The sequence below is a fragment of the Oncorhynchus nerka genome, linkage group LG3, assembly GCF_034236695.1.
Source record: "Oncorhynchus nerka isolate Pitt River linkage group LG3, Oner_Uvic_2.0, whole genome shotgun sequence".
Lineage (NCBI taxonomy): Eukaryota > Metazoa > Chordata > Actinopteri > Salmoniformes > Salmonidae > Oncorhynchus > Oncorhynchus nerka.
In genome coordinates this window covers 43,363,784-43,391,626 of record NC_088398.1, presented here as the reverse complement: position 1 = coordinate 43,391,626, position 27,843 = coordinate 43,363,784, and the positions used below count along the sequence as shown (strand labels likewise).

Genomic DNA, 27,843 nt, shown 5'->3' with positions numbered 1-27,843 from the left:
AAAATGTTCACTTCTGTTTGCAAAACAATTCGTATTGCGGGTCTGGAAATCTATGTGGCTTACTTCCCACAACCAATGTGAAACCAAAAACAGAGGTCCCCAGAACTTTTAATGTGCTAGCTGGGGAGCGTTAATCCTTTTAAATTCCAGTCGACAGAGGCGGAGCAAATCTGCCTGCTTATTCAGCTCTCTCGCTGCTTATTTACAGTGGAGCAATGCGAAGTGTGTACGTGACGGATTTAAACACGAAAGTCATGATTTTCTCTAGAAACATGGTATAGACAGGGCGTCCGCGAACCAAGCAGATGTGGCTCCGGCCATGACTCATCCCAGGCTCAACACGGTTGAAGCGGCGTTGATATTTATATCCGTCGCACAGCTGAGCACAGGTAGGCTATAAAACAAACTTTGTGCGACCACTGCATGTATCATGTGTTTCGTGATAACTTGTTTAGGCGGTAATTGTAGGCTGTTTTTCTGTGTCCTGTGTTGCAGTTGGACTTGAAATGTAGGCAACAGCCTGACAGTTTGAGTGGACTCAATCACATGATGTCCGCAGTTCATGTATGATATAGTTTGCGTACATATTTTTGTTACCACATTTTGTATCCTGAATATTAAGTAAAATAATTACACTCTAACCATACGAAAAATAGCTCATGTCAAAAGATCAGTCTAAAGCGCTTGGTTTATTTTGGAATCAACGTGATAGAAGTTCACATGTATGTGCTCAATTCATATGACTTGGCCAAACTGTAGGCTACTATGTCATAAATCTAATTTACTCTACTCTTGAAATTAATTTATTTCGCTGAGACTGAATTTGTTCCATCTTTCTAAACTGAACCAAACACATTGTATTACCTTTTACATTTTTTTTATTATTTAAAAACGTTCTCTGCAGTACTATGATTTTTTAATTTATTAAATAGGTAGATTTAATGTAAAATCATAAGAGCCTCTTTACATTGCTGGTCCAACTCGAGGTGTCAAAAATGCACCCTCCTCCGCAACCTTAAATATTTTCACATGACCCTCCCCTTGTACTGAAAATAAAAATTTAACACCCTCCCCCCTCATAAAATTAACAAAAACAATTATATTACCTCCATAAATAACAATAACTGTAGCAACTCTGTTTATAAACTAGGATATCGATTTTACCACTTCAGTGTTTTTTTTTTTGGTGGCACAGTTGATTCCATGCAGGTCTACCCGGCCAGACGATTGAGGGTTCGCGGACCACCACGGACGAGCTCACCCTGCCTGTTTTGATTACGCTACGATCAGAGCCGTCTGCAGACAAAAATTCTGGAAATCAGATGTTCAACATTTGGATGCTATACTCATAGAAAACAAATGCAAATAATTTTCCACCAACAGATTTCTGTGCCAATGCACCACACACAGCCAATAAACAACGCGTAAATGCATACCGATTTAGTAATTTTGAGCGTTCATCATCACCAGTTTTGACAAACTCAATTTGAGGTGTTAATCTCGACAAACCGAAAATGCATCCATTCCTTCCTACTTGTTATTTTTAGTATTTACGTTGCTGCGTTGTTGGGTTTAGTGCTTGCAAGGAAGGCATTCAACTGTACTTGTGCCATTAACTTGAAACAGGATCGATCGAAGGCTTGGTTTGACAATCTCCGAATGTCATTAAACTTTTGCGTGTTTTGTAACAGATGTCTATCCTTTAGTGGAATGGATTTAGCGCAGTTTGGATGCTGTAATTATTAGTGTGGATGAACGTGTGCAGGTAGCGTAATCAGATTAAAACATTGACTAGTTGTTTATGCCACACGTACACTGAGTGTACTAAACATTAGGAACACCTTAATATTGAGTTGCACCTCCGTTTGCCCTCAGAACAGCTTCATTCTGTCTGGGCATGGACTCTACAAGGTGTCGAAATCGTTCCACAGGGATGCTGGCCCATGTTGACTCCAATTGTTGCCACCGTTGTGTCAAGTTGGCTTGATGTCGTTTGGATGGTGGACCATTCTTGATACACACGGAAAACTGTTGAGGGTGAAAAACCCAGCAGCGTTGCAGTTATTGACACACTCAAACCGGTGCGCCTGGCACCCACTACCATTCCCCGTTCAAATGCATTTCAATCCTTTGTTTTGCTTGCTCATTCACCCTCTGAATGTTTCAATTGTCTCAAGGCTTTAACCTGTCTCCCCCCTTCATCTACACTGATTGAAGTGGATTTAACAGGTGACATCAATAAGGGATCATAGCTTTCACCTGGTCATGGAAAGAAGAAGTGTTCCTAATGTTTTGTAAACTCGGTGTAAAAGATAATACATTTTAAAAAGTATTGAAGCATTAGGTTCCCGGTTGACGAATAGCCCCTCGGATTGGAAAGGAAGCAGAACGCGTGTTAAACCTTCCTGAATAACTGGGCCTGCTGGGTGCATATAGTCCGTTGTTTCCCAAACTCGATTCTCGGGACCCCAAAGGGTGCACGTTTTTTGCCCTAACACTACACAGCTGATTCAAATCATCAAAGCTTGTTGATTAATTTATTATTTGAATCAGCTGTGTAGTGCTAGTGCAATAACCAACAGGTGCACTCCTTGGGGTTTGGGTAACCCTGACGTAGGCCTATGTGGTCATGACTTGGGAGAATGATGATCGGCAACAGACAGCTCATCAGTATTAGAAGTAAAAATAGAACCAGACTGGTTTTCCACTGTGCCTTTCTATAATCTATCGAGAGTGGACCCACAACTGATCCAAATGGAATGAAACATTTAAATAACAGGGCTTTTGCTCTATTATTCAAGTTACATTTTCACTGCATATTACAGCCTAGAGTAGAATTGTGCTCACTTGAAAACAATAATGCAATTATTCATTGGATTGTGGTGTTGTGGGATAATTGTATTGTGCCTTAACAAGATCAATAAGGGAGCTTTTTGAGCTGCGTCTCTGCACTCTTCTATCATTTGTAATGACGGACCTGGTCCTGCCTATCAGCTATTTCTCTCTTGTGGATTTTATATAGAAAATTGGTGCAGATTTGATTAATTTGTATGCGTGGTATGATTGCTAGTTAACACATTGCAGATCTGGACAAACGATCCAACTGTCACTATGGATGGAGGGCAGGATAGTCAGTTGACTGGTATATATAAGTTCTCTCACGTCACCCCGCTCCTCCGCTCTCTCCACTGGCTTCCAGTTGAAGCTCGCATCCGCTACAAGACCATGGTGCTTGCCTACGGAGCTGTGAGGGGAACGGCACCTCAGTACCTCCAGGCTCTGATCAGGCCCTACACCCAAACAAGGGCACTGCGTTCATCCACCTCTGGCCTGCTCGCCTCCCTACCACTGAGGAAGTACAGTTTCCGCGCAGCCCAGTCAAAACTGTTCGCTGCTCTGGCCCCCCAATGGTGGAACAAACTCCCTCACGACGCCAGGACAGCGGAGTCAATCACCACCTTCCGGAGACACCTGAAACCCCACCTCTTTCAGGAATACCTAGGATAGGATAAAGTAATCCTTCTCACCACCCCCCCCTTAAAATATTTAGATGCACTATTGTAAAGTGGCTGTTCCACTGGATGTCTTAAGGTGAACGCACCAATTTGTAAGTCGCTCTGGATAAGAGCGTCTGCTAAATGACTTAAATGTAAATGTAAATGTATACTATACTGAACAAAGTTTTTCCACATGTTTATTGAGTTACAGTTTATACAAGGAAATCAGTCAATTGAAATAAATTCATTAGGCCCTTATCTATGGATTTCACATGACTGAGCAGCCGTGGGTGGGCCTGCAGGGCATAGACCCACCTACTGGGGAGCCAAGCCAAGCCCAGCCAATCAGAATTCGTTTTTCCCCACAAAAGGGCCGAAATACTCCTCAGTTTCATCAGCTGTCCAGGTGGCTGGTCTCAGACGATTCCACAGGTGAAGTAGCCGGATGTGAAGGGGCTGGGTTAGTTATGCATGGTCTGTGATTGTTAGTCCGGTTGGACATACTGCTAAATTCTCTAAAATGACGTTGGAGGCGGTATGTGGTAGAGAATTGAACATTCAATTATCTGGTAGCAGCTCTGGTGGACATTCCTGCAGTCAGCAGGCATTGTCATTAATACGTGTCCCATATCAGTTTGCAAACAATGTAAAAATAAATAAATAACTTAGTTAATAAAGCCGCATACAAACATGGTCTCTTTTTTTGTTGTTGCTTTCTTGAGTAAGGCAACTCCAAAATGCAGGTGTTTCAGCCTAGCTCAGTGCTTTCTGTGGTGGTGCAGCCAGCGGAAAATACGGAGCGTAGGGGTTGGCAATGTTCTCTAGTTGCGCCATGATTGGCTCAGTGTTCTGTCACTCATGGGGACACTACGTCACTGGCAAATCTAAGGGTAGAGCTCAAATTCAAACCCTTCGGTGCTGCCATAGCGTTACATTAGAACTGCCCATCCAAGAAGGCTCAAGGTCATTGGCCACAGATGAAATGACGTCAAATCACGTTATATCTACAGAAGCTTTGATTGGACTGAACATCATACTTTCAAAATCTTAGCTAGCAGTCATCATCATGAATAAAGTTGACAATCTACTGGTAAATCCTTTTTAATTCTTGTCATATGAAGATAAATCATGTTGAATTTGCGAGGCTGTGAACAAGCGATTCGGTGGCATTCTCTCTGAGCCTCTTCACTGTGTCGTCACCATCTTCGATGCTAGGTACAAGGACTGCTACTTCAATGCAGACAAGAAACAGGGTTTACCTGAAATGTTAGACACAGCTGGACAAGATGGAAACGGACACAGGGACTGTGCCCACCGAGGAAGAGAGACCACAGAGCTGATACTCCACTGCTTGACATGTATGATAAATTCCTGGTTGAGAATGAAACAATGGAACAAATTAACAAAACAGCATGGCAAGTAAGTGAACGAGAGGTTTTGATTATGCTTTACTGGTAATGGGGACATGTGTAAATGCCAACAAAATAACTTTTTGGTGTGTGTGTGTAACCTTTTTTTATTTAACTAGGCAAGTCAGTTAAGAACATTAGTTTGTCAGACTGGGTGTTACCAAAGTTGTGTTGTATTCATCAAGAACACTTCCCTCCGTATGTTTTTGGACAGTGAAGCTACAGTTTAAATTTGGCTCTATACATTTTGGATTTAACATCAAATGTTTCATATTAGGTTACACAGAATGTGTATTTTTACCATTTAGAAGTGAAAGCACTTTATGTATCCAGTCCCCCCATTTGAAGAAGTCATACATACAGTGGGGCAAAAAAGTATTTAGTCAGCCACCAATTGTGCAAGTTCTCCCACTTAAAAAGATGAGAGAGGCCTGTAATTTTCATCATAGGTACACTTCAACTATGACAGACAAAATGAGAAAAGAAAATCCAGAAAATCACATTGTAGGATTTTTAATGAATTTATTTGCAGATTATGGTGGAAAATAAGTATTTGGTCAATAACAAAAGTTTATCTCAATACTTTGTTATATACCCTTTATTGGCAATGACAGAGGTCAAACGTTTTCTGTAAGTCTTCAAAGTTTTCACACACTGTTGCTGGTATTTTGGCCCATTCCTCCATGCAGATCTCCTCTAGAGCAGTGATGTTTTGGGTTGAGATCTGGAGACTGGCTAGGCCACTCCAGGACCTTGAAATGCTTCTTACGAAGCCACACCTTCGTTGCCCGGGCGGTGTGTTTGGGATCCTTGTCATGTTGAAAGACCCAGCCACGTTTCATATTCAATGCCCTTGCTGATGGAAGGAGGTTTTCACTCAAAATCTCACGATACATGGCCCCATTCATTCCTTCCTTTACACGGATCAGTCGTCCTGGTCCCTTTGCAGAAAAACAGCCCCAAAGCATGATGTTTCCACCCCCATGCTTCACAGTAGGTATGGTGTTCTTTGGATGCAACTCAGCATTCTTTGTCCTCCAAACACGACGAGTTGAGTTTTTACCAAAAAGTCCTATTTTTGGTTTCATCTGACCATATGACATTCTTCTTCTTCTGGATCATCCAAATGCTCTCTAGCAAACTTCAGACGGGCCTGGACATGTACTAGCTTAAGCAGGGGGACACGTCTGGCACTGCAGGATTTGAGTCCCTGGCGGCGTAGTGTGTTACTGATAGTATGCTTTGTTACTTTGGTCCCAGCTCTCTGCAGGTCATTCACTAGATCCCCCCGTGTGGTTCTGGGATTTTTGCTCACCGTTCTTGTGATCATTTTGACCCCATGGGGTGAAATCTTGCGTGGAGCCCCAGATCGAGGGAGATTATCAGTGGTCTTGTATGTCTTCCATTTCCTAATAATTGCTCCCACAGTTGATTTCTTCCAACCAAGCTGCTTACCTATTGTAGATTCAGTCTTCCCAGCCTGGTGCAGGTCTACAATTTTGTTTCTGGTGTCCTTTGACAGCTCTTTGGTCTTGGCCATAGTGGAGTTTGGAGTGTGACTGTTTGAGGTTGTGGACAGGTGTCTTTTATACTGATAACAAGTTCAAACAGGTGCCATTAATACAGGTAACGAGTGGAGGACAGAGGAGCCTCTTAAAGAAGAAGTTACAGGTCTGTGAGAGCCAGAAATCTTGCTTGTTTGTAGGTGACCAAATACTTATTTTCCATCATAATTTGCAAATAAATTCATAAAAAATCCTACAATGTGATTTTCTGGATTTTTTTTCTTCTAATTTTGTCTGTCATAGTTGAAGTGTACCTATGATGAACATTGCAGGCCTCGCTCATCTTTTTAAGTGGGAGAACTTGCACAATTGGTGGCTGACTAAATACTTTTTTGCCCCACTGTATATGATAAAATCACTTAGTGTATTAAGGTAGTCAGAGTTCAGTATTTGGTCCCACAGTCCTTGCACATAATGACTCCATCAAGCTTGTGACTTTGAAAACTTGTTGGATTCGTTTACAGCTTTGTTTAACCCAATAGGAAGTAAGTACATTTCCTGAATAGCTGGGCGCATATGTGGTCACATTATTATGGGACAACTTGGGAGAATGATGTGCCGTCTGTTACGACTCATCTCAGAATACAGCCAGACTGACCTGCTACTGTGCTTTTCTAGACCTTTTGAACTTTTGAGTGTAGACCCACAACTTATCCAAACAGAATGAAACATTCAAATCACAGAGCTTTCGATCAGTAATTCAAATGAGATATTCACTGCAGTTTATAGCGTAGAGTAGAATTTTGTACCCACTTAAAAACAACAATACAATTGAAGTTCCGTGGCGCCGTGAGGTCACCTAGGCAGAGGGCTCCTGTACATTTAAATATTTGTTCTGTTTTTTTGTTTGACACTCCTTACTTTTTTCTTATTTTATTTTGTATTTTTGAACAGCCAAATGTGTACAGATAAGGTCTGGATTGCGTCTATTTGTTTCCTGCCTATGAATTAATGGAAAATCATATTTCTAAAGATGGCTAGCTAGCAATTCTGCCAGGCTACAGTAGCAATGCTAACTAATGTATTTTGATTTGAATACACCAGACTATTTATTTTTTGGTCTGACGGTCTCCTAACCCAATAAAGAGGACTACAATGCATGGTGAGCTGGAAGTGACAATTTGATTGCTCAGGAGGTTATCATCTGAAGGTATGAGCAGCTGTCACAATTATCCTGAGTGAGAGAGAGAGCTCAAAAACAAACTTCATCTCATTCTACAAGACCAGAGATTCCACGGTTACAATAGGAAGTAAGAGAGTGAACTGTGCTCATCCTATGTGGTTCCTTCTTGACTGTCGCGCCATCTGTTTGAGTCTTGAAACACTCCACTTTAAACTAACAAAGAATCGTAATCCAGACCTACTCTATCATATCTGTATTTTATTCTTGTTTGTTTTGCTTTTTCAAGAGCTTTGTGATTCTTTTTGTAATTAAAAGTGCAATAGAAGTTGAATTAATGATTCATTGCATTGTGGTATTGTAGTCTAGGGTCATTGTATCGTCCCTAAACAAGATCAATAGGGAAGCTCTTCGATCTTCGTGTCTCTTGCCTTCAATGTTCTTTCAATGCGCAATGACGCACCTGGTCTCTCCGCTGTCTATCTGCTATTCCTCCTTGTTATTGGGAATTTCTATAGAAAATTGGTGCAGCTTTGAAGGACTTTTGTGTGGTATGATTGCTAGTAGTTAGCCTATTGCAGATCTAGACAGACATTTGGCTAGGATGGAAGAAATTGTATAGTAAAACTTCCAAAAGGACGAATGTAAACCAGTAAAAATAGCACTACCCTCCCCTGTGCCCAATTAAAAAATAATAATAATAATACAACTCTCCCCTATTTTTGATATTCTCTACTGTCGCCTCATGAAACGTTTGTCAAATCCAAAATGCAGGAGTATAGAGCCAAATGTACAATTTTAGCTTCACTGTCCAAATGCATACGGAGAGGAGTGTAGTTCATAGATATAATTTAAAAAAAAAGATGCATTACAAGGTCAAAACATTTTTCCACAAACATGACTTGCAAATTGACATAGTTAATGTATGACAATTTATCGTTACCCAAAATTCCATAATCATCACAATTCTACCCATGGGGATAAGCAAGAACGGCAAGGGAGATCCAATCATCACTATGAGAGAATTATGAGTTGCTTTCGTATAGTACAGTTCAAATCAATGACCGTTTATAAACAGTACATGCTGCTAGTAGTAAAACAATTTGCAATGTGGTTTTATATCGATTTGTCATGATTGTCAACCCCAGATGGCAATTAAGACATATATCCAGAGCCACAGGTTGCCTGCCTGTCGGAGCTGTTTTCCACCCATTTAGTTTTCTTTCTTGTAAACAGGCACTCATCTACTCTGCCTCATTTGCAGTCTTACCATTGGCAGGTTAGGTTGAGTGTAGCTACTTTCTCTCTGTCTGCACTTTATGATTAGGTATAATTTACCAGACATCTGTTCACAGTAGAGTGCCTCCTATGCCAGAAACCCTCCATCTTAGTGTGCCTGCCCATGCTTGCCATTGTTCAGGCACACTAAGAAAGTCCTCTACTTTCACTATGGCTTATAGGAAGGGCAGAGTATAATGTAAACAATCAATGGTAGATGGAGCGACAGGTAGCCTAGTTTTGACCCCAGCTCAGATGGGGAAAAACTGGTGTGGAGTGAGCTGGCATCATCCCAGATGCAGTTGAAGTTTACATACACCTTAGCCAAATACATTAAAACTCAGTTTTTCACAATTCCTGACATTTAATCCTAGTAAAAATTCCCTGTCTTAGGTCAGTTACGATGGCCACTTTATTTTAAGAATGTGAAGTGTCAGAATAATAGAAGAGAGAATGATTTATTTCAGCTTTTCTAGTTTGAGAAACAGACGACTCACAAGTCCTCAACTGGCAGCTTCATTAAATAGTACCCGCAAAACACCAGTCTCAACGCCACAACAGTGAAGAGGCAACTCCGGGATGCTGGCCTTCTAGGCAGAATTCTTCTGTTCAGTGTCTGTGTTCTTTTGCCCATCTTAATATTTTCTTTTTATTGGCCAGTCTGAGACATGGCTTTTTCTTTGCAACTCTGCCTAGAAGTCCAGCGTCCCGGAGTCGCCTCTTCACTGTTGTGGCGTTGAGACTGGTGTTTTGCAGGTACTATTTAACGAAGCTGCCAGTTGAGGACTTGTGAGGCATCTGTTTCTCTAACTAGACACTAATGTACTTGTCCTCTTGCTAAGTTGTGCACCGGGGCCTCCCACTCTTTCTATTCTGGCTAGAGCCAGTTTGCGCTGTTCTGTGAAGGGAGTAGTACACCGCGTTGTATGAGATCTTCAGTTTCTTGGCAATTTCTTGCATGGAATATCCTTCATTTCTCAGAACAAGAATAGACTGATGCGTTTCAGAAGAAAGGTGTTTGTTTCTGGCCATTTTGAGCCTGTAATCGAACCCACAAATGCTGATGCTCCAGATACGCAATTAGTCTAAAGGCCAGTTTTATTGCTTCTTTAAATCAGCACAACAGTTTTAAGCTGTGCTAACATAATTGCAAAGGTTTTTTTTAATGATCAATTAGCCTTTTAAAATGATCAACTTGGATTAGCTAACACAACGTGTCATTGGAACACAGGAGTGATGGTTGCTGATAATGGGCCTCTGTACGCCTATGTAGATCTTCCATAAATTAACTGAGTGATGGAGGAAGTCACCCAGGAATATTGTAAAGGCATTTGGACAAGTGAATACATTACCACACTGTTTAAAACAAAAATATATATTTGGAATGGATTAGTCTATTCATCTTCCCATCAGCAGTGTTGTGGGGTGTTCTGATAGTCTGGGAAATCGAGCTTTGCTCAGACATGTAGCAGGGACCCGAGTTAAGGACATGAGAGATTCCCTACAGCTCCGTATCAACCAGGCAAACATTACCTCTACTCCTATAAAAGTTGGACGTAGTCCCATCCAGTGGCGGTCGGTGCCGTTTTCATAGCAGCCACATACAAACAGCTTGTTGTATTCCTACTCGCATCTCTGCGATTTCCACCTCTCAGCCTTTCCCTTCGCTTGCACAACACATCAGCTGTCTGTGACCAAGTGAAAGAACCTTTCCAAGCCAAACCTTCCTATCATAACTGCTACATACAGCCTACATCGTTGTCACCATATTAGCTAAAGTAACATCATAGCTAATAGAACTAACGTGTTAGTAAGTTAAACCTGCTACAATCATGGAGTACAGTGTACAGTCAGTAAGCAATTTGGTAGTTACACTGGCTGGCCCCGGTGGCAATAAATTAGTAAAACCAAAAGCTTACCTTGACTTGAAAGAGTTCCAGTGTTTGGATAGTCATGGCCAGATAGCTAACATAGCATCCCTAGCTAAGTAAGTGAAAGTAGAAACAATTACGAAATATATCTCTCTCTTGCTTCACCTTCTTTTTTTAGGAAATTAATTTGTTCAAAACTGTTCAACTATTGTCTTTCTCTCATAGTCAACTACTCACCACATTTTATGCACTGCAGTGCAACTAGCTAGCTTTAGCTTATGCTTTCAGTACTAGATATATTCTCTGATCCTTTGATTGGGTGGACAACATGTCAGTTCTTGCTGCAAGCGCTCTGATAGATTGGAGGACATCCTCCGGAAGTTGTTATTAATTACTGTGTATGGAAGGGGGTGAGAACAATGAGCCTCTTAGGTTTTGTATTTAAGGCAATGTACACAGAAGAGGACGGAAGCTAGCTGTCCTCCGGCTACACCATGGTGCACTCTACATGGTGCTGTTTAGGCTACTGTAGATCTTTATTGCAATCAATTATTTGGTGACATGTCTATATATTTAGTATAGGATAATTTTTTTAAATGTTTCACTATAAAAAAAAAATGAAATTCACTGAGGAAGGATGGTCATCCCCCTTCCTCTACTTGTCCCATCCTACAGAATAGACCACCAATGCCTTGTGAGTAGGAGAGCCCTGCTGTCCTCGTGGCTTTATCAAAACAGGACAGGAGTGGGTAGGCATCCAAGAAGAGCACAATATTATCTGGGCGTTAAACTAAAGGGCATTATAGAATACTCTTTTATTTGTTTTTAAGAGCATGTCCAGGATTACATAACAGGTAGGATGCTTCAGCTTCAAAAGTACGAGTGGCCACTAGCCATAATGGCCACTATCCCTAGAGGTCTGTAGTAGACATTGGTCAATGGCAACTGAGCGCCTCCAATTGTATTGTTGAAAGAATGTATGCAAAATGGTTCTAAATGGATAAAACAACTGGTTTCCATGAGGTACCTGAGACGGCTTGTCCTAAAACACAAGGTATACAGTTGTTAATGTTGTTCTTCAGAAGTCTAAGTGATATGCAAGAAAGGCTCTAGAAAATCACAAACTTGGGAGTTTACTAAGAAGCGTATACGTAGAAAGCCAAGCATCTAATGTCACACTGTTGCGTTTCAGCTCTGAAGTGTGTGTGCCAGCTATGTGCCAACAACACCTGTGAGACGGGTGCAGACGGGGCCTGCTGGAACTCTGTGATGCTGATCAACGGGAAGGAGGAGGCCGTCAAGTCCTGTCTGTCCCCGGCTGAGATGAGGGGACAGGTCTTCTGCTACAGCTCCCGGAACGTCTCCAAGAGGAACTGCTGCTTCACAGACTTCTGCAACAACGAGACCCTGCATCTGCATCCAGGTACTTATAAAGTCATGCTACTTATTGCAAAGTCTATTGTACTGTTATTAGAATCTATTGCCCAATCATTATGGTTTTCACTTTCTGGAATTTAACCCCATGGTTTTCGAAACTCAAACACATGTCCCTTAACCATTTAATACTCTCAGCCTGACCTGTGTTTATTCTACCAAAGGAAAGCGTTATAAAGAAATAGAAAACCCATGCGGACATCGTTTGTAGCTAGAGCGCATTCCAGGAGGGATTTCCCGCTCAGACCGTGGTCTAGCCAGACGAGCTGAGCTACCATTGATTGGCCTAGCGTATCCCGTGACATCATGTTGTCAGAGGTTACCCGCCGCCTGCCAGTGATCCCGCCCGTCAGGTTTATAGACACCTCGTCTGGCCAGGCGCGTGGAATTGGTTAGAGCGAACCGCCTGCTTTGTCGACGGTAGAGGGCTTAGAGGTAGGTTAGTTAAAGCTGTCGGTACATGTTGCTGTTCTCAACACGGCGACCTCTGTGAGTAAACGTTCTCGTCTTTGACGTTTCAACGTCGCCTGATTTCTGTTACTGCTCGGTATGGAAGATCTGTAGTTAGTTATGGTGCTTTGAAGCTGTATAACATCCACATGCTTCTCCCTTTTTTTCACTTTGCTCTCCTCAAAGTTACTCTTCATTAGGAATGTGAGGGTTTGTACACATTATAATCGGCCAAATGTATATTATTACGATTTAGGCCTCGAAATGGATATACAATGACTGTACAAAACATTAGCAACACCTTCCTAATATTGAGTTGTGCCCCTTTTTCCCCTCAGAAGTACCTCTGTTCATTGGGTGTCCTTTGGGTGGAGTCTCCCATCATGTCCTTTGGGTGGTGGACTATTTTTGATACACACAGGACACTCTTGAGCGTTGCAGTTCTTGACACACTCAAACCGGTGTGCCTGGCACCTACTACCATAACCTGTTCAAAGGCACTGAAATATTTTGTCTTGCACATTCACTGTCTGAATGGCACACATACACAATCCATGTCTCAAGGCTTAAAAATCCTCCTCACCTTCATCTATACTGATTTGAAGTGGATTTAACAAGTGACATCAATAGGGTTCATAGCTTTAACCTGGATTCCCCTGGTCAGTCTGTCATGGAAAGAGCAGGCATTTCTCATGTTTTGTATGCTCAGTGTACAGCTCGCAGTAGCACTGTACCTTGCAAGTTAACATCGGCTCGCTCCCTAAATAGCCCAAAACCCTAGAATTGTACTCTTCATATCATATAATTGACCTATCTGACCTTTTCCATAGAACTATTTTTACGTGTGTGTGTGTGTGTGTGTGTGTGTGTGTGTGTGTGTGTGTGTGTGTGTGTGTGTGTGTCATAAAGCTTCTTATATCTAGAATCGTATATGTAAGGTTTAGAATAGTTAAGTCGAATCAGACTGTGCTGGGCTAGAACAAAGGCCTGCACACCCGGTGTCTCTCCAGGGCCAGGGCTGGTAATAACTGATTTACAGTGACACTACAGGACCCAGACCAATCATCAGAGTGTACTTAGACTCTTTGAGGGGAAAAATCAACACACACAGTATGATAAAGCTGTTAAAGGTAACATTCGTCAGTTGTTCACAGACGATCGTCTACACAACAACTTCGGGTATGAATGGATACGGGGATGTTAAAGCGATCTCTGCTGTTTCAGAGGAGAACTGCACTATTGCTGACGACCTTGTATTTAAGAGGCTACGGACTTGTATTTTAAGAGGGCACGAACTAGACTCTCTATTTCCTCTATTCTTCGGTGCCTGTGCTATGACCTTGATGCACCGAAGCACAGCGGTCGAACAGCCTCCAAATTGCCCGAGCTACAGAGAAAAGATAAGCGCTATATCAATAACTCATAAAGGCCACTTAGACAACGATATAACTTACTACTATCCCTGTGGATGAAGTGTGTGTAGCTGTTTTACAGTTCATATAAGGTAATCAGTCAATTTAAGTCAATGTGGCCCTAATCTATGGATTCCACATGACTGGGAGTACAGACAGACATCTGTTGGTCACAGATACATAAAATAAAGTAAACCAGTCAGTATCTGGTGCAACCAACATTTGTCTCGTGCAGCGCGACACATCTCCTTCGCATAGAGTTGATCAGGCTGTTGCTTGTGGCCTGTGGAATGTTGACCCACTCCTCTTCAATGGCTGTGCAAAGTTGCTGGATATTGGCGGGAACTGGAACACACTGTAGTACGCAACGATCCACAGCATCACAAACTGGCGCAATGGGTGACATTTCTGGTGAGTATGTAGGCCATGGAAGAACTGGGACATTTTCAGCTTCCAGGAATTGTGTACAGATCCTTGCGACATGGGGCTGTTCATTATCATGCTGAAACATGAGGTGATGGCAGCGGATGAATGGCACAACAATGGGCCTCAGGATCTCGTCATGGTATCTCTGTGCATTCAAATTGCCATCGATAAAATGCAATTGTTCGTTGTCCGTAGCATATACTTGCACATGCCATAGCCCCACCGTCACCATGGGGCACTCTGTTCACAATGTTGACATCAGTAAACCGCTCACCCACACAACGCCATACATGTGGTCTACGGTTGTGAGGCCAAATTCTCTAAAACGATGTTGGAAGCAGTTTATGGTAAAGAAATTAACGTTAAATTCTCTGGCAATAGCTCTTGTGGACTTTCTTGCGGTCAGCATGCCAATTGCGCGCTCCCTCAACTTGAGACATCTGTGGCATTGTGTTATGTGACAACTGCACATTTTAAGGTGGCATTTTATTGTCCACAGCAGAAGGTACACCTGTGTGATGCTCATGATGTTTAATCAGCTTCTTGATATGCCGCACCTGTCAGGTGGATGGATTATATTGGCAATGGAGAAATGCTCACTAACAGGGATGGAAACACATTTGTGCACAAAATTTGAGAGAAATAAGGTTCTTGTGCATATGGAACATTTCTGGATTTAGTTTATTTCAGCTCATGAAGCATTTTACATGTTGCGTTTTTACATGTTGATGAAAGGTAAAACATTTTGAATGAGTAGAATAAACAGAAGGATCTGTTCCATATACTTATTATACATGTTTTGTCCAGTATATTTCATTAGCCTTCAAGTCACAGTTGATCTTGGCTTTGAAATCAGTGACACACATTCAGGGTTTTTCTTTATTTGGACTATTTTCTACATTGTAGAATAATAGTGAAGACATTAAAACTATGAAATAACACATGGAATCACGTAGTAACCAAAAAAGTGTTAAACAATAAAAAAATTTAAAATAATATCTATCTATATATATAAAAGTTTGGGGTCACTTTTTTGCACATTTTTGGTCCATTAAAATAACATCAAATTGATCGGAAATACAGTGCAGACATTGTTAATGTTGTAAATGACTATTGTAGCTGGAAATGGCTGATTTTTTTTTGGGGGGGGGGGGGGGGTATCTAAATTAGCGTACAGAGGCCCATTATCAGCAACCATCACTCCTATGTTCCAATGGCACTTTGTTAGCTAATCCAAGTTGATCATTTTAAAAGGCTAATTGATCACTAGAAAACCCTTTTGCAATTGTGTTTTCACAGCTGAAAACGGTTGTGCTGATTTAAAAAAGAAATAAAACTGGCCTTCTTTTAGACTAATTGAGTATCTGGAGCATCAGCATTTGTGGGTTCGATTACAGGCTCAAAATGGTCAGAAACAAACACCTTTCTTCTAAAACTCGTCACTCTATTTTAATGAAGGCTATTCCATGTGAGAAATTGCCAAGAAACTGAAGATCTCGCACAACGCTGTGTACTACTCTCTTCACAGAACAGTGCAAACTGGCCCTAACCAGAATAGAAAGAGTGGGAGGCCCCTGTGCACAACTGAGCAAGAGGAGAAGTACATTAGTGTCTAGTTTGAGGAACAGATGCCTCACAAGTCCTCAACTGGCAGCTTCGTTAAATAGTACCCGCCTGGCCTCCCGGGTGGCGCAGTGGTCTAAGGCACTGCATCGCAGTGCTAGCTGTGCCACCAGAAACTCTGGGTTCGAGCCCGGGCTCTGTCGCAGCCAGCCGTGACAGTAACTACTAATAATTGTATACCACAAAATTGGGGAGAAAAAGGGGGCAAAAAAAATAGTACCCGCAAAACACCAGTCTCAAAGCCACAACAGTGAAGAGGTGAGCGACTCCGAGATGCTGGCCTTCTAGGCAGAATTCCTCTGTCCATTGTCTGTTCTATTGCCCACCTTAATCTTTTCTTTTTATTGGCCAGTCTGAGATATGGCCTTTTCTTTGCCACTCTGCCTAGAAGGCCCGCATCCTGGTGTTGCTTTTCTTTAAAAAACAAGGATATTTCTATGTTACCGCAAACTTTTGAACCGTAGTGTGTGTGTATATACAACGCTGACGTCAATGGATCACGTGAAAACAGGCTCATTTAGATATGTTTTATGGATCTTATTGTAACCGGTTAGAGCACATGACTGAAAGTTCAAAGGGTAGATGAGATCACTTTAGCCCACTACAGTTGTAATGTTTGAAATCTACAATAAAATGGCTCTGTGCATGTAAAATGCTGAATCTGCCTAGTGCATAGAAATGGAATATATGATCTAGCTCCAATGGGTACGTTACAATGGCTGCCTGTCCACCCATTATGCCCATCAATGTTTTGAATGGGGAAGCCTGTTCTATAGACTCTATTTCTTGTCATAATGACTGTTCTTTGTTTCAAACCGGGGACGTTGATTTCCAGAAATTTGCCTAGTCTTAAGAACACGTTGTTTCATACCGTCGTGGAGATATTGAGATTTGGATACAAATATTTGAATATGTCAAAAAAATGATGAATGACTTGAGATTGCTGTCCTTACACATGCCACTACCGACATTAGACACAGATAAGTGGCCTATTCAAAGCATATGGGGAAGTAGATATGTCCCAAGTGCATCCAAACTGATATGCATGTTGAAAAACATTCAATCTCTTCACCAGTAGGGCAATGGAGGTTAGAGACGGACCAACCCCCCCCCCCCCCCCCCCCCCCTTCGTTGAGTGACTTGCTTTGCTCTACTTGGACGTGTGGTAGAACGGCTTTTAGGTCAAAGGGAAAGAAGACATGTTATGAAATAGTTGACTCGGGTTGTCGTGTCCACATGTCTGAATCTGGGTACAGTTCTCACCCTGTCAATGATGCAAGACGACTTACTAGACGAGGACACTCGAAGGCTATTGCTGTAATTGGGGATAAGACCATCAGGTCAAAATAACATGACGCCACTTAAGCTCTAGAGTGCACTTTCTGTTTTGTTGATATTAAGGCTATTCCAACTTTGAAAAGTAACTGCTTTGGTACTTTTTAAGTATTAGTATTTCCATGGTAATTCCAGGACATTTGCATAAATGTCATTCAGTCAGTGCTCGTTTAATTTCCCCAAATAACGACACAAAGTTAGGCTCACTGTATATGTCTGGCAGTACAGCCAGAGACATGTCATATGTTGAGTGATTCATAGTCTAGATACTTATCTCCAAGATGCATTTTGCAGTCGGTGCATGACTCCATGGAATTTGTATTATTGGTAACACGAGCTGAACTTATAAAACCTATGCCCAGTAAAACCCCTGCTTCTGTATCTTGTGCTACTGACGAATCGGATTGCCTGAGAACATCTGGCAAAGAACAGGACTTTTAGAAACGTTGTTTAATTGCAAACCTAACTTTGCATCTGCAAATCCTGAGAGGATTTAGATTAGCTGAAGGGCTGTATTGATTTTCTGGATTGATGGTTTTCTGTCGAGCCTGGGTTACTGTGCCTTTCTGTGTCCATACTAACTCACAACATCGTTTCGCAAGTCAAAGTTGTTTTTAAGCAGAATAGCACCCAGGCCAGGTTCGGTCTGACTAAATGATCATGGAGTAAATGATACTGGCAACCCCATTGGGATCTGGTCAAAGGTAGGGCACTACCTTTGGCTGTAATTTGGGACACAACCATATTCATAACATCATTAGCTGCTGGTGAACAGAATGGGCCTTTGTTTTTGGTGAGATTTCTTCAGCTTCATATTTTGACCACAAGCTGGTACAGTATGTTACTACATGACGTACTGTACATTGTTGGAAGTAATGGGTTAATGAATAAAGTTGAAAATGACCACTAGAGGGCATAGAGATCACGAAAAGTATTAGCCTATGTATTATTTGAGTTCAGGAAGTGTATATATATATTTTTTTAAATCCCTAAACATTCTCCATCCACGTTTAAAAAAAATCTTATATCACAAATGTGTGGGCCATTGCACATTTTAATCTACTGACCTTCTTGTTACTGAATGAGGCACTATGTTTTTGAATACATAGTATGGTGTGTATGCTTCTGTGTGTTGTGTAGGCTATGTTGAGAGGCCTTCGGAGGAGCCCGGCTGGGGCAGGCTGGAGCTGGCAGCGGTCATCCTGGTTCCCTCTGCCCTGCTGTGTGTGAGCATCCTGCTGGGGGTGTGTGTGGTGCAGGGCCAGCGCTGTGCCAACAACAGGGCCCACAAGAATGACGTGGAGGAGCCCCTGGACGACCAGAGTCTCATGCCCCCCGACAAGTGTATTAAAGATCTCATCTATGACATGAGCACGTCCGGCTCAGGCTCCGGTAAGAGAGAGTCTACAAATGCATTTGCAGTCAGAGAAATAGAATCACAGGAATGGACATCCCTTTTCAAGTCAATGGGTCTGTAATGGGAATTCCATTTAGGCGCACACCAGAGGAGAGCAGGCTAATGGCACTCTGATAGATAGACCTCATGGTTAGTGTAGCGAATAAATCTGATGTTTTAATATTGAACACCATTTTATTTGCTTGATATGGCCACAATGGGCAGGAAGTGAGAGAAACAAGTCGAGTTCAGAGAGATGATGTTCCTGGCAGATCAGTTGTAACTCCTGACGGCTCCCGAGTGGCGCAGCGTTTTAAGGCACTGCATCTCAGGGCTAGAGGCGTCACTACAGACCCTGGTTCAATTCCAGGCTGTATCACAACCGGACGTGATTGGGAGTCCCATAGGGCGGCGCACAATTGGCCCAATGCCATCCGGGGTAGGCCGTCATTGTAAATAACAATTTGTTCTTAACTGACTTGCCTAGTTAAATAAAGGTAAAAAAAATAAAACATGAAACCCTGATTAAACTGATTTAGTTTCTGTTTCACAGGGCTGCCGCTGCTGGTACAGCGGACAATAGCTCGGACCATCGTGCTGCAGGAGACCATTGGGAAGGGCCGCTTCGGGGAGGTGTGGCGAGGGAGGTGGCGAGGGGAGGATGTGGCGGTGAAGATCTTCTCATCCCGAGACGAGAGGTCCTGGTTCAGAGAGGCAGAGATCTACCAGACCATCATGCTCCGACACGAGAGCATCCTGGGATTCATCGCAGCCGATAACAAAGGTACTTATTGACACATTTGGGCAAATGGCACCCTGGTCCTCATTAAGTGCACTACTTTTGACCAGGGTCATCTCTATTGTTTTGACCATGTGAGACCAACGTTCTCAATAGGACTGTACGCATACACTAACTTCAGGTGTATGACCATGCCCTTTGCTGTTTTTGCATTGCAGATAACGGCTCTTGGACCCAGCTGTGGCTGGTGTCAGAGTACCACGAGCACGGCTCTCTGTTCGACTACCTGAACAGGTACACAGTGTCTGTGGACGGCATGATCGTCCTGGCCTTGTCCATCACCAGCGGTCTGGCACACCTCCACATGGAGATCATTGGCACACAGGGTGAGGGACTGGCACCGCAATACTCTCTGCCTAGATCGGGCACTACAGGTCCTAGCCACAGCTCCACAGATATATATATTTGCCCTCGGCTCTTTTTTTGCAGTATAGTAGCCTCCAATTCAGTAACAATTGCAGACCCGTGTATCTGTCAGTCTAGTGTTACAATGATGCCATTCCTGCTATAGATGATCTATTTAACATCCCACAGGATTCACATGTATTTATTTACCAAAGGTCAGAAGATTACTCACTGTGACTAGGTGAGGGCCTCCTACTGTACAGAGCACGAACAGCAGAAAATCCTCTTTCGTGGAGCACCTTGTTATTCTTAGCTACTATCCCAAGCACACTTCTTGGTGTTGCTAGTTACTTGCTGTAGTGACCTTGTCACATTCATAACCAAAGCCCTACTTCAATAGTTACAATATGACACCTACGGTATTTTCTTCTGAATGGGTTTTCTTTGTGACAGATGTGTACACAGTACTACTGTTAATCTATTGTGAGCACCAGACTTCTGTTAGCAAGTTATTGAAATGACATGAAGTATAACTGTATTGTAATGTGTTATTATCTATTATTCCTAGCCCTGGACATCTATTTTGCAAGGGCCATACAACAGGGACAGCAAAACCCCATGTGTCACGTTAGCAAGTTGAAATGACATGTAACATAACTCTGATTTGGCATCTGTCTTACAGGGAAACCTGCCATTGCCCACCGAGACATCAAGTCTAAGAACATCCTGGTGAAGAAGAATGGGACAGCCGTCATAGCAGACCTGGGATTGGCTGTGAAACACGACTCCAGCACCAACACCATCGACATACCGTCGAATCACAGAGTAGGAACAAAGAGGTAACGAGGCAGCTTTTACCTGAGAGAAGGGCATGTTTATTGGCCACTTTAATCGACTTATTCAATTATTAGTATTTTATCTTTATGTCCTTTTAGAGAGATGGAGGGATAAATATTGGGCCGGTGTTCATGAAGGTCTCACATTGGCTTTGTGTATGTCCCAAATGCCACAGCTCTGGTCTAAAGTAGTGCACTAGAGAATAGGGTGCCATTTGGCACACACGCCAAGTCTTTACCTCACATCACTCGCACCCTTTTCGTTTAGGAAATTGACAGTGATCCCCTTCCACGTGCTCTCTCCATCATTCAGAGCTCCTTTTTAAAAAATTTTTAGGGTCACCATATGCTTTGCTTGTAAACTGTTAGCAGAATGATTGCACCACAGCTCACATGGAGCCCTGTATCTATAATAATAAACTGACCGTGCGTATCTCTGTGTGCCTGCTGCCTGTCTGCGTATCTCTGCCAGGACATTGAGTCTTCTTACTCGAACGGACATATGCGTCATTGTTGACTCTCTCACCCTAAAACCCAGTTAATTAGGAGTTAACAAGTGTATCCTCCCTCCCGGCAGGTACATGGCACCAGAACTGCTGGATGACACGATCAATATGAGCAGCTTTGAGTCATTCAAGCGGGCCGATATCTACTCCCTGGGCCTGGTGTTCTGGGAACTGGCACGGAGGTGTTCCGTCAGGGGTAAGTTATATTTAAAAAAAAAAAAAGAAGAAGCAAACTGAAGCAAATAAAATGGAAATCCACAGACTGTGCAACGAATACACTCCTAGAAATGACACTATTTAAAGCTGAAGCTAATATTCTATTCCCTGTATAGTACACTACTTTTGACCAGGGAACCTCTATGTAGGGAATAGGGTGTCATTTCGGACACAGGTCAAGTCGTTTAACTGTTGGTACAAAAGCAACCTTAAGCAAATGGAATGGAAGTGTCCAGTCGGTGCAGGTAATGCACTGGAATAAATTACACTGGAGCAGTGACTGATGCAGTTATTGGTTTATTTGGGTAGATGACTCGAATGACTTTATTCAGTGATTCGTCACTTTTATAAATATTAAAGGTACAGCACAAGTAAAAAATGCCTTTTTGAATGACCAAAACGTCACCCGTAATATTTTTACACTATTAAAATGTTCAGAATTTAATCAAGCTGTACCTTTTTTTCTCTCATCTCTAACTATCAGGAAGCCTGAAAGAACAGGCAGAGTGGTCAGGGAGTTTATATTCATGAGCGCACCTTGACTGACAGCTTTTTAAAATACCCTTGTGGTCATTGCCAGGTAACAAGGTCATTCTGAGCCTATTTTATCAGGTAAGTTGACTGAGAACAAATGATCATTTACAGCAACAACCTGAGGAATAGTTACAGGGGAGAGAAAGAGCCAATTGTAAGCTGGGGATGATTAGGTGACCATATAAGGGACAGTTTGGGAATTTAGCCAGGACACCAGGGTTAACACCCCTATTCTTACAATTAAGAGTCATGGGATCTTTAATGACCTCAGAGTCAGGACACCCGTTTAACATCCCATCCAAAAGACAGCACCCTACATAGGGCAGTGTCCCCAATCACTACCCTGGGGCATTGGGATATTTTCTTTTAGACCAGAGGGAAGAGTGCCTCCTACTGGCCCTCCAATACCACTTCCAGCAGCATCTGGTCTCCCATCCAGGGACTGACCAGGACCAACCCTGCTTAGCTTCAGAAACAAGCCAGCAGTGGGATGCAGGGTGGTATGCTGCTGGCATGGGTTGTTATCAATAACACGTCATGATATGGTGCAGAGTGTTCGATTTGGCTGCCGGGGGGCAAGGAGACCACCAGCTCTGCTAAAACCAATGACAACTATGTGCCATTTTCAAGGGATTGTTAAATGTTAGAACTATTTGTTTTTATAATCATCACCTCTTGAAGAGTATTGTCAGAACTTCACATTTCAGAATATTCCACATGTATCTCTCTGATCAGAGTTATACAGCATGTAACTGCATACTTTTCATGATCCGTAAACATCAATTGATCCTCGTCCTGTTGAAGTTGTCAGTAGGACTACTGTCCTCACCACCATATAAGCAAAGCAAATATAGTCTAGCCATCTAAACTCAGCAAAAAAAGAAATGTCCCTTTTTCAGGACCCTGTCTTTCAAAGATAGTTGGATTTTTACAAATTAACTTCACCGATCTTCATTGTAAAGGGTTTAAACACTGTTTCCCATGCTGGTTAATGAACCATGAACAATTAATGAACATGCACCTGTGGAACGGTTGTTAAAGACACTAACACCAAAAGAAAGATGCCCAGGGTCCCTGCTCATCTGTGTGAACATGCTGCAAGGAGGCATGAGGACTGCAGATGTGTAACTTCTGACCCATTATAAGTGACATAATTTGTAAACAATTGTTGGAAAAAATACTTGTCATGCACAAAGTAGATGGTCTAACTGACTTGCCAAAACTATAGTTTGTTAAGAAGACATTTGTGGAGAGGTTGAAAAACTAGTATTAATGACTTCAAACTAAGTGTATGTAAACTTTTGACTTCAACTCTATACTGAGATCATGTGACACTTAGATTACACACACTTAACTAATTATGTGACTTCCGAAGGTAATTGGTTGCACCAGATCAGGGGGCTTCATAGCAATGGGGGTGAATACATATGCCCGCACCACATTTACATTTTTTTAAGTCATTTTTTTCATTTCACTTCACCAATTTGGACTATTTTGTGTCTGTCCATTACATGAAATCCAAATAAAAATCCATTTAAATTACAGGTTGTAACACAACAAAAACGGCAAGGGGGATGAATACTTTTGCAAGGCACTGTGTAGGCACCCGGCCGCCCTACAGTGTGCAGTACCCCATTGACTTGTACAATTTGTAACACTCATCTCCCGTCCGAATGCTTGAAAAAGTCAAGTAAGGCTTTAGGATATGCAACTAACAACAGGGATTGATGCAGAGGAGGGGGAGGGGGGGGTCCATGTGCCCCACTTTGATCAAGTGGGCTTCAGTCACCCACTTGGCTTCAGTCATTCCCAAGATTGAAGCGGGACACAAATCCAGCTATGGCCTCCTCCTTATCAGGCCTCTCACACTGGGCAGACCGGTGTCCTGGGATGGACAGCTCACACAGCTTCCTCACATACGGCGCTGGATCAAGGCTGACCTCATTGAAGAGGAGATCCAGGATCCTGTCTACGTAGCCTGTTCTTTTTTTTTTTTTAAAGGGAAATGTTTGTTAAATGGGTAGTGAATTTAATGTCCTTTTATTTACTGTTCTGAGTTATGAAGCTATCAATTCGTTTATGTAGTGATCTACTCATTCTACAATGTGTATTCTGGTATTTTTGAAGTACTCCATTTGAAATATGCAATATTTAGTCATGCACTTGTTGCTGAAACTTTTCTATGTTTGTATTTGGAATGTGTGTGTCTGAAATTCTCAATTGATTTGAAATGAATAACTATGACTTATAGTATGTTGGGTCTGGCTTCACAGCATATCCCCCCCCCCCCTCTCTACTTTGGTCTGTCTTCACAGGCTTCACAGGATATCCCCCTTCTTTGCCTTGGGGGATATGCTGTGATTTTGTATCAACATATGATTTTCAGGGGTAAATTACAAATACTATACACACTGCAGATCCTTATGCAGACAACATTCCAATCACATTTTATTGACTAACCGTGAAATGCTTACTTACGGGACGGGACGGGACGGGGGGGGACTCATGGAGATACATTTGTGCCGTGGAACTGATGATAAAAAAAATCTTTTTTTTAAAAATTTTTCCCAAAGGACTTCAAGAAGATTTTCAGTTGCCTTACTATGATATGGTGCCTTCAGATCCCTCTGTGGAGGACATGAGAAAGATTGTCTGTGACCAGAAACTGAGACCTAACATTCCCAACCAGTGGCAGAGCTGCGAGGTGAGATACGATTCCGACTGTAATAGGGTCGCTGAATTCCGGTTAAGTTCCCCAAAATGTCCATGTTTTTCTAGTTGGAGGATTCCTGGAATCAGCAGTAAATCTGTGAATACTCCAACCGGGAAGCCTGGGAATTTAGGTGAAGCTACCTGAATTTTAAAACCCTAGTCTGGAATGTTTTTGTTTTTTACCACTACAGTGCCATAAGGTAAATACTGTATGCTAACTTGGCTAGCATTTTGAATTATAAATTGAACTGCTGTTTGTGAAAAGGTTTTTACTTGCGATGACTGTGATATGGGGTTGTGTTACCTACAGTGCCTTCGGAAAGTATTCAGACTCCTTGACGTTTTCCACATTTTGCTATAGCCTGAATTTTAAAAGGATTTAATTTAGTTTTGTCACTGGCCTGCAGACAATACCTCATAATGTCAAAGTGTAATTATGTTTTTCCAAATGTTCACAAATTGAAAAGCTGAAATATCTTGAGTCAATAAGTATTCAACCCCTTTTGTCATGGCAAGCCTAAGTAAGTTCAGGAGAAAACATTTGCTTAACAAGTCACATAATAAGTTGCATGGACTCACTCTGTGCGCAATAAGTGTTTAACATGGTTTTTGAATGACTACCTCATCTCTGTACCCAACACATAACATTATCAGTAAGGTCCCTAATTCTATCATTAATGACTGGGGAGTTTTTCAGGATAAAAAAGAAACAGTATGGAGCTAAGCACAGGCAAAATCCTAGAGGAAAACCTGATTCAGTCTGCTTTTCACCAGACATTGGGAGGTGAATTTACCTTTCAGCGGGACAATAACCTAAAAAACAAGGGAAAACCTACACTGGAGTTGCTTACCAAGAAGACAGTGAATGTTACTGAATGACTGAGTTACAGTTATCTATTTAAAAAATATATGGCAAGACCTGAAATTGGTTGTCTAGCAATGATCAACAACCAATTTGACAGAGCTTGAATCATTTTGAAAAGAATAGTGGTCAAATGTTGCACAATCCAGGTGTGGAAACTCTTAGACTTACCCAAAAAGACTCATAGCTGTAATCGCTGCCAACGGTGCTTCTACAAAGTATTGGCTCAGGGGTGTGAGTCCTTACGTAAATGAGATATTTCTATATTTTCAATATATTTGCAAAATTTTTCCAAAATCCCGTTTTCACTTTGTCATTAGGGCGTGTGTAGATTGGTGAGAACAAAAAATATATATATATTTTTTTTTATTCGGGCTGAAACACAACAAAATGTGGAATAAGTCAATGGGTATGAATACTTTCGAAAGGCATTGCACCTTAGTTGAATGAACTTACTGTAAATCGCTCTGGATAAGAGCCTGTGTTAAATTACCGTAAAAGTCTGGTCAGACCATGTACAATCTGGGCCTGTTCATTGATAAAAATCACTCTTGATTCGTTAGGCACTGCGGGTGATAGGCAAGCTGATGCGCGAGTGCTGGTACGCCAATGCTGCAGCTCGTCTCACCGCACTGAGGGTCAAGAAGACCGTCTCTCAGGTGACTGTACTCAAGGACATCAAAGATTAGCTTGGTAAGCTAGCCCACTGGCTGCTGCCCCCCTCCAATGTACTGTTATTAGTCGGGAGCAAAGCATCCTCTGGACCACACTGAAACACTCAACTGGGTGTTATTCATTAGAAACCAAACAGAATAAAACAAACCGGAGCGGGGAGGGGTCTACCTGAATTTGTCAAATAAGAAACTGAAATATTATATATATTTTTTTTGCTATGTTGTGCACTAATGAATACGACTCAGCAGTGTGCATTCTCAGCTTGTGATTCCAAAGGAGCCTACTGCTGCTACCCAGCAGGGAACACTCCTGTCCTGCCCTGCAGTGTGTGACTGGAACTGCATCACCCAATCAAGAAAGAACAGGAAATGAAACTGTGACCTTTTTAGATGACAATGGATGATTTATAATGTACAGATTTTGTCTCTGCTACCTCAGATGTTTTTAAGTGCCCCAAGCTTGAAGTTGCACATTGAATGCTTCATGCCATATAATAGTGTATGTACTGTAGTGCTAGGCAACATGCAAAAATGATTGTAAATGTTACTGAGTAATGCACTCACTGCTATGCCTAATTAGTAAAGGACACCCAAGGTATACATCCATAAAGATAACTGCTACTTCGGGTGCTGCTCCCATCCCCGCCCTATTCTATTTCGTATCCATATATATCGTTGTATTATGACTTGAAAAATAATGCCTATATCAACTATACTCCGTATTTAAGAAAAACAAAGTCTTAAGATGTTGTATAACACAATATATTATTGTTAAAGGGGCAATCTGCAGTTCTAACAACAACAATGACAAAGTGGACACCCACTGCTATTTTGGTTAACAGCTGAGGGATGGGGGCTGGAGAAATGTAAGCTATAGATGCAATGACTGACCATCCATGATATCAACATTATAGTATTAACCCTATAATTAGGAACTAGAATACTAATAGTTGAAATAAGTATAGTGATTTAATAGGATCTCTGGTTTTAACCATGCTTTGAGGATATACAGTATTTGTGTACAATGGCACTGTTTACAAACAATGGCGTAAAACAAGTTTATATTTTGGTTTTCGAGGTGCTACAACAGTTTTACTTAGCTCGTTTACAAGTTATATTCTTTAAGAATCAATACTGTAATAAAAGTGAAAAAACGGACGTCGCTATTGCAGATTGCCCCTTTAAACACATCCACACATGTATTTTGCCTAACAATCACATCTTCTCTGTGAAGCACAACTTTTGTTATATTACAGAAGAGAGAAGTTTTAGAAAAAAACACATTTCAATATATTTAATATATAGATAGAATTATGGAAAGACTTTTATTCCATAGAAATATTGTTATATCCAAAGCCTTTAATCGAATGCTACAATATGTAGGGACACTATGAAATGCCAATGTGAAAATATATACATACATTATTTTTTTTAAATAAAGTACAAAATGTACTACATTGTTGGTATAATGTACACAAAGCAGTACACCCTTTACCCAATATAATATGCAAACACAAAAAAATTACCAAATTGTTCACCAAAT

At 41.7% G+C, this 27,843-nt stretch overlaps 1 protein-coding gene across 3 annotated transcripts; it reads left to right on the top strand.

Moving 5' to 3' along the window:
• The first annotated feature begins 171 nt into the window (after positions 1 to 171).
• Positions 172 to 26,346, top strand: LOC115108347 (activin receptor type-1C-like). 3 transcript variants are annotated; one of them, XM_029632564.2, is made up of 9 exons: positions 172 to 389; positions 11,933 to 12,163; positions 18,561 to 18,812; positions 19,370 to 19,600; positions 19,774 to 19,941; positions 20,643 to 20,799; positions 21,374 to 21,498; positions 24,626 to 24,756; positions 26,190 to 26,346. In XM_029632564.2, exons 1-9 carry the CDS (start codon positions 320 to 322, stop codon positions 26,313 to 26,315), a joined length of 1,491 nt encoding a protein of 496 aa, XP_029488424.1. In that variant the 5' UTR covers positions 172 to 319; the 3' UTR covers positions 26,316 to 26,346. The 3 variants fall into 3 exon arrangements, with proteins under 3 accessions (XP_029488424.1, XP_029488433.1, XP_029488442.2); XM_029632573.2 differs by lacking the exon at positions 24,626 to 24,756; XM_029632582.2 differs by lacking the exons at positions 172 to 389; positions 11,933 to 12,163 and adding an exon at positions 14,311 to 14,447.
• Positions 26,347 to 27,843: the final 1,497 nt, after the last annotated feature.